General features: G+C 37.2%; 2 protein-coding genes across 2 annotated transcripts in view; one reads left to right on the forward strand and one right to left on the reverse strand.

Annotated features, from left to right (window-relative positions):
• The window catches only part of LOC115245989 (lysosomal-trafficking regulator), a 16,697-nt gene extending 13,224 nt beyond the window's left edge, over window positions 1-3,473 (reverse strand). Inside the window, 4 exon segments of the mRNA XM_029824532.1 lie at window positions 8-783; window positions 1,316-1,401; window positions 2,599-2,843; window positions 3,271-3,473. Coding sequence (XP_029680392.1) covers window positions 8-783; window positions 1,316-1,401; window positions 2,599-2,843; window positions 3,271-3,277 — 1,114 coding nt within the window. The 5' untranslated portion in view covers window positions 3,278-3,473.
• A 3,897-nt stretch (window positions 3,474-7,370) lies between these two features.
• The window catches only part of LOC115246055 (palmitoyltransferase ZDHHC23), a 2,500-nt gene continuing 1,951 nt past the window's right edge, over window positions 7,371-7,919 (forward strand). Inside the window, exon 1 of the mRNA XM_029824642.1 lies at window positions 7,371-7,919. Within this exon, the coding sequence (XP_029680502.1) occupies window positions 7,642-7,919 (278 nt within the window). The 5' untranslated portion in view covers window positions 7,371-7,641.

Consider the following 7,919-nt stretch of genomic DNA (forward strand, 5'->3'; position numbering starts at 1 on the left):
TCGGCATTCAATACGTCTTGGATTCTCTCATCGATATAATCACGCGGTATTTTTCTCACAGGGCGAGGTGGCAGCTCATATAACTCGGCCTGCCATTTCTGCTCCTCATCGCTTCTGACGACCGACGTGAAGTATTCGAAGTCCATCGGATTCAGACGGATCTTCAGAGTGAGGGAACGCGCTGGATCGATGCCGTCCGTCAATAGCTCAGACTCGCTGCTCGTCGCATTCTCGGGTGTGTTGCGTCGAGATTTTAGAGTCGATGACGATTTCATTTGGTTGTGATTGATGGATTTACGAGATTTTGCAGCGTCAGCGATGGATCGTCTGCGAGCTGATTTCCCACGCGAAGGTGCATCGCTCTCGTGAAAGAAACCTTTAATAATCTTGCGTTTCGCGTGCAAAACAATGTCTACCGTGTCGACGACATCATCGTTACAGTGAAATTTCACGTATTGATTGCGTGTTGACGATCCAACGACGATAGATTCGCCATCGGACTTTTGCAATATGGTGGACAAGTTAGCTTTCGAATAGGCAGTCCCCTCTTGGAACGCGACTGGATAGAGAGCGACCAACAACGTGACCAGTTCGCGACCGCAAGACAAACCGCGTACATCCAATAGATGTAGCACCGCCAGATAACGCCAACCACGATCCTGGACCAAATACTTTCGTAGACTAACCAGCTCGCTGCCATTGTTTCTCTTCCCGCATAGTTCATGCACATCCGATAGTAATTCGCAAGCCACGAGAGTTGACACGCCGCCGCCACCAACCGAACTAAGATTAATACAAGCATATAAATATTTGATATACATATCTTTTTATAGTCTTACTCAACAGTGGAGGTATGCGAGTTATCTGATACGAATTATCAATGAGATACAATGATTATGGCTCACGTATATCTATTATTTCCAGCAACTCACGTGCTACTCATACTGCCATTCACGCGTAATGGCTTTTTATGTTATACACGTGTATATATTGTAATTAACTATTAAATTTGATCAAATATTTAAAGTATTCAAATAATTTTAAATTTGATTAAGATAAGAGAATATTAGAATAAACTGCTAAGTAAAACGTCAATGAAACTAGCTGTAGTAAAAAAAATTTTCGCCTCAACCGCAAAGGTGTAATCGAATATTCATATTGTGGTTGAGGTGAAGATGATAAGTCATAAAAATAAGCGTATAATCGGATATGTTTTCAGGAAAGTATCGCGCAATAAACTTTACGAGATTTTATAATTTGTACATAAAATAATAAGTAGATTAATAACGTAAAATGATGTGAGAGATATATTCACCAGAAAGATAGAACATCTTTTACGTCTTTGCCTTCCTTAATCTGTGCGAGAAATTCCGCCAGAAATATATCAAGCCAAGATGATTTCTGAAACAACACATTGAGATTATCGCTAATGAGCGTAATCATTGTCAACATATTTCAAAGACTACATATATCGAAGCAAGCAGATATCGTTCGTTAACAAAAAGCATGCGTATATAACTCGTAGAAGCATTTATGTGTGTAAAATTAAAAAATATAATTAGTATTGTCGTTAATTACACGTAATCCATAAATACGAATTCATTAACGTTTGTGATATCGCTTGTAAGAAAAAACAAACTACATTAAAATATCGTATCATAAAGAGGAAGCCGATGGATACGCAACCATGCTCGAGATAAAAAGGAGCAGAGATATTTTGCTCTTTACTTGCCAAAGTTGAAGATAATTTGCTCGCATGCGATACACTAATCAACATTGGTGGATATAACATGAAAAACATTATGATTAAGCATTGCAAAATGACATACTTGTAGCGCACTTGCTGCTTACGGTTTGCATATATGATGCAATTTATTATAATAAGAGGCATTAGATATATGAAGCTAAAGCACTATAAATTTTCAATATTCTTCGTTAACAAAAATAGGATTGTCTAAAAGTTCCTTTAATATGTGTGATAACTAAACTGTTTACTATCGCATATAATCGTGCAATTGAGCATGTACTATCGATTTACAATGAAAATAATCATTCACAATAAAATATATATGCTTATTATTAAAAATAAAAATCAAGAAATTTATAATTAATTCCATTAAACCAAGCATGAAAAATTCACAAAATTAATTTTGAACAATGAAATGATTTCTTATTGGTAATGACAATAATAAGAGTATATATGTATATTATCTCAACTTCCCCCTACGAAATATTGACAGACAAAGTGCAGATAACTTGTAAGGCATCCGTTCCGTCCGTAAACTATAATGCAGCGGTCTATGGAAACAATCCAATTATAATGGAAAGTAATAGGCTTCAAATTGCAGTTAATGTTGAACTTAAATAGCAATTTATTACTGCGCTACATACAGTTATATCGCATAAAATGATATGCGCATAAAGGAAAATTCACCTCAGAATAAATTTATTGTAAATAAAGTCGAATTTTGTTTTACTAAAATGACAATGAAAAAATTTTATAAAAATTTTTTATAAAAAAATAAAGAGAGAGGAAGGAATAAAAACCACAATGAAGAGGAATAGAGAAAGCATTAATCTCAAAAATCATGCTAATACCTCGTAACTCTGAGGTTCAGCATGGATGAAGTGATCCCATAAAATCTGCAATTTATTGGTTGACACCGTAGACATCCCTGGACCCCGTCGTTCGTCACGCTCCTTCTCGTCCTCCTCTTCTGGATCTTCGGTCTTCAACCGCGCATCTTCCTCATAAATCGCCACTTCATCGAAACTTAACCACGCACACAAGGTATTTTCATATTGATTTTGAAGTGCATTCTTTGACGAAGTAATTTGATCATCTGAAACACCAAGATTTCCTAGTAAACCGATCATGCTTAGTAAGACGACACGTGTTGACATGGTTGCTATACATCGTTTCATACGTTATTTGAAAATTAAAAACTGGGTCCGGACTCTGACAATTAACTCTTGTTTTAACAAATCGCAGATTTTCGATGTACCATCAACGAATATACATTGTGAATACATGGTGTACAAATAAAAAACAATCAAACATTTTATGGAAACTAAGAGACGCGAAAGACCGTATATCAATATTCTCACAACCAAAGAAAAAATGCAAAACTGATATCGTAGTCAATTCCATCTGACCGTATCTATCTTTTGATAGATAGAGAAAATATCGCGACTTTGACGCAACATTGCAGCACGTTGCAAATTCTGATCCTAAATATCGAATGTGTTTGTCGAACGACTATGGCTTACATAACATCCCCACGTATTCCTCGCAATTATAATCACTAGTTTGCAGCTTTCCACGAGAAGCTCGAAAGCTTCATCGAACTTTCACAAAGCAACAAAGAGCAGTAACTTCGGTTTCATAGACTCCTCAATAACATCACTATCGTCACTATTACCAGCATTGCCAAGAAACTCGCCACCACCATCGCTATCACCACCCATTCCGCAGCGACACGAGCTATATGAGAAGTCATTACTACAAGCCCGACCCAGACACGACCTGGTCTACCAATACCAGAAGGTTCTTATCTGCCGACTTGCTCTCGTGCCGACGATGTTGGTTCGTTATCGCTTCTTAAAACATGTGACAATCCGTTCGTAAATTCGATCAAATGATGATCTGAAAAGACGAAACCACTGCTTTCTGAAAAATTTTTCTTCTCGATTCAAATCTGCGCTAAACAGCTCGACGCAACGATCAAACATCATATATGTTGTTTCTTCAATCAATAGGATTCGACTTGTTTTGATATTTTTTGAAATAGAAAATGGAAGACAATTGCAAGAAAAATAATTCGAGTATCTTCGCATTGTTTTAAGACAATGGCAAAGTTCCCCTTAATTGCTATTCGATATTCGTTCGAGTGTGAAAAAAATAAATCTTAAACATTTTGTTAGATATACATATATGTAAAAAAATGCAACTGCTATATATGATGATACTGAAGAGTAACAATCGCAATCTTATTGCGATATATTTTGTCATAATATAGTTTAACAATAGAAACCTGCAAGTTTTTCCAAATAATACGATTATAAAAAAATATTTCAGAGTACACAAATAAAAATACGGTAAGAGAAAAAAGATGAAGTAAGCCTGGATAAACGATTTGTAGTCTCTTCTTGCTTACAATTTTATTTATTAATAGACGTGTAAAAGAATCAAACCTAATCTTAATGATCCTTTGATAAAAAAGTGAAAGCCAATTTGTAATTAGGAAAAAAACCAAAAGAGATTATCATTCATGATTTTGTTATTTATTAGCTTTTCTAAAAAAAAATTAATTTCCGAAAAAACTCACTATCTTTAACTACTAAAAACTATTGCAAAAAAATCTGTTTTTACACAATTTGAATCATTTATTCAAGAACACTTTACGAAGCTATATTATCGCTATATTACAGATATAATAGTGAAATTTACTTGATTAAACTCAGCGTTAAGTTACTCGTCAGTGCGTGCAGTTCTAACACAATCTATCCGCGCGCGTCGACGAACGAATGCACACTCTTCCTGCTTTTTCAACTTTGTGTCTCCGACTCGAATCTCCTCAGCTTGGGGTGGCGTCGCGTACTAACTATTGCTATCCACAACCAGGAAGGGGAAATCCGTAGTCGAGCCTCCGGCGTCTCCAATCGGTTTTTCTCTACGACGAAAAAGTTGTGAACTGCACAGCGCGATGATCCCACTCCAACCTATTGAGAAATAATGAGACTGCTATATAAATATGGTATATGTGTGATACAGGCGATAACAGGCAATTGATCTCGGAAAGACAGTAGTAATATACGTAATCATTCGCGATATATAACGCTCGCTAATCGCGATACATTTCGATAATCGCTGAACAATAACTGTCATACTAAAAAGTGTTAATAGAAAAATGGATTATAGAAAAAAGAATATAATATTTATCAAATATTTATTGTACATTATAGATAAAGTTGAAGATAATTAATCATTAATCTCTTTTCCACAATTATTCAATTATTCGTCAATGGTGATTGGCATTAATCTTGATGAATTAAAAATATCCTCCTAATTTTATTGTATCATCGAAATGGAAGCAGTAATCGAATTAAGATTATATAACTCAATGCCCTCTCTTTTTCTCTCTTCCAGTATGTTATTCAGAATATAATAAATTTATGAATATGTTCTTGTGGGGCTTCATTATCACGAATTATATTTTTCCACAGCTACAGATAATATTAGCATCTTTAAGACACGATGCACGCAGACAAAAATGCAACCCTCTCCTCTTGCAATGTTCAACGATCCCCCTAGGCGCGGCAAACAATGCGATAATCGCGAATATGTGCGAACAATTGAGAACACAGTTCAGTGCACAACAGCCGCGCGACGTGATCATCGATCAATCTTTAACTCGCACAGTTGGCCGATTATTATGGTGACTGATTATCTTAATGGAATTCTACGCTCAGTCGTGCTTTAATTAGTCTCTCGTCCCTCGACAATGCGATAATAATGCGATAATAAAGACACAAGCAATTTTTTAGTGAAAAGTCCATTTAATTGAAATAAAATTAAAACGGGCCGGTGAGATAAGATGTTTCTCTGGAAGAAGGAAAATTATTGTCGCCTCTCAATGATTTATGAGAATCTGGAGATAGTAAGAAATATATATATATCAACATATAGTTGTTTGGTTTAATTAAACGGGATATAATTTTAGTGCGTTCAATTTTCAAATCTATCTATCTTTCGATGTGGAAAAATTAATCTTATGTATCGATTGTCGCATTTCCATTGTTTATTCCACGAAATCTTTATGTTTATTCCACGAATAAACATAAAGATTTCAATCAAAATTTTCACGTATTCGCGCATAGCATCAAATTCAAATTTTTTTCATAATCGAGCACGCGACGACGCCGATAAACAGCGAATCGTTGACGATGATAACGACTGACCTTCGTTATTCTCATCACAAAGTTGATAATTAAGAGAACACATTTACTATTCGTATTATTTTTTTGTGTATTTGCCCCCTCCATGCCGCGTCGAGCGTATTTTTAATTTGTGTCATATTCTCACTATCCGTTTCTCATTCGCGCGAAATCAGTCGAATCTTCATTTCTTGGTCTTAACTTTCAGAGTTTGTTCATATTTTTTCACTTTGTTTCATATTCCTCCATATTGCAAAGCTCAGACATGTACCAGTTCCATTTGAAATACAAGAATGCGAGAAGTGCAACTAAAATCAATACATCTTATATTTTTGGTCACTTTCTTTAAGCTATAATTTTTTCTACTTAGATTTTACTGTTTATACATTTTCAAAGTGTTAGTGTTGTAGATTAATTGTCATACAGAAAGTATATGCAGCAAGTGTTAAAAAAATGTGCTGAGAAAATTGGAATACCTCTGCCTTGCGATTTTCGCTACATACAGATGATGAAGAAATCAAGAAATCAAGAAATCAAGAAAATTAAGAGATCAAGAAATAACCTGTTCAGTTCAGTAACCTCGTTTCTTTTTCCTGCTGTCTTCTAAAACACGAATATACGTGTGCATATCCCGTTCACAATATGTAAAATGTATAAATACAATTAATAGGAACAGAAGCCTATGTGTGAAATTCAATCCTCAATATTTTTTTCCATTGTGTTTTCTCTCTCTGTACTTTCTTGCAGTTTATTATTCTTTATTCCCGCGAATATTTCACTTCAAGTATAGAAAGTGTAACATCGTGCAAGTAAATAAGAAACAGACTTCTCATGCAGGCGGAGATCGATGATTTTTAGAGCAATAACCATCGGAGCGGTGCGAGAAATTCTACGGGAGCATCGTGACCGATCTGTCAGTCATCGATCACGCGACGTACCTCGTTTAATACGACATTACTCGCGCCAAGTGGGGTCCACCGCAACTGTCAACAATTGTCAAGCACACGGAACAACACCAACTTCATCGTTGCTCCCAAAAACAGCGCCACCGTCCGATCTCACAAGCTCTTGCGCGAGATTCAAAAATACTTCACTTCACACTTTAGGATGCGTTCGGAAATCCAATCCGTGGAAATAGTACATTTAATTGACCAATCAGGACGAAAGGAGCAAACATTTATTTGTCCTGATTGGTCGATTAAATTCTACTTTATCCCACAGGTAAAGGTGCCATTACATGGCAGCATCGAGCATCGATCGTCTGCGCAGAAATCATTGCGCAGGAATCTAAATGAGATAGATTCCAGCTTCTTGCGGCTAATAGCATGATGAGTGATATGAATTCGGTCGAGCAACAATATTCTGCGCAGACGCTTAACGCTCGACGCTTGACGCTGCCATGTAAAGGCACCTTAAGATTTTCGAATGCACCTTTGTCGCGTTTTTTTAAATCAGGGTCACGAATTTTTATAGACATTACGCGCTTGAGTTCTGTGATGAAAGTACGTATTTTTTCGAAAACGAAGTAAAACGATGAGTGTAGTGCTGTTATCTATTACTGTTCCGCGATCTTTCCGATCGTTGCTCCATGTTGTCGGTCCTGCCGGGTAGGAAAACGAAAACGTCGAGACGCGGTGCGCAAGGCAAGGGTCGGTTTTCGCGTACGTATGTCAGTGTGAAGGGCCGTTCCGTCGATGACGAAGTATGACCGTCTGGGAGAGGCTGCGTAATCCGTGCGGCTGGCGCGCGGGTGCCAAACAAATCTCCGTGGACGCGATGCTGCCGCTGCTGGTGGTGCCGATTCTGGCGGTGATCGCCGCCCAGGCCGTCCTCTGCACGACCGTCGTCTTCCTGGCGACGCCGATCCTCGTTTACTATCTACACCACAATTTCCTCAGGTTCCTGCTGCGCACCAAGTTCTTCCTCATGTGGACGATCACGAGCGTGTTGATGCTGATGCTGGTGTTCGAACTGAGCGTCGT

This window comes from Formica exsecta, unplaced genomic scaffold (assembly GCF_003651465.1).
Source record: "Formica exsecta isolate Colony F162 unplaced genomic scaffold, ASM365146v1 scaffold138, whole genome shotgun sequence".
In the NCBI taxonomy this organism is placed as follows: Eukaryota; Metazoa; Arthropoda; class Insecta; order Hymenoptera; family Formicidae; genus Formica; species Formica exsecta.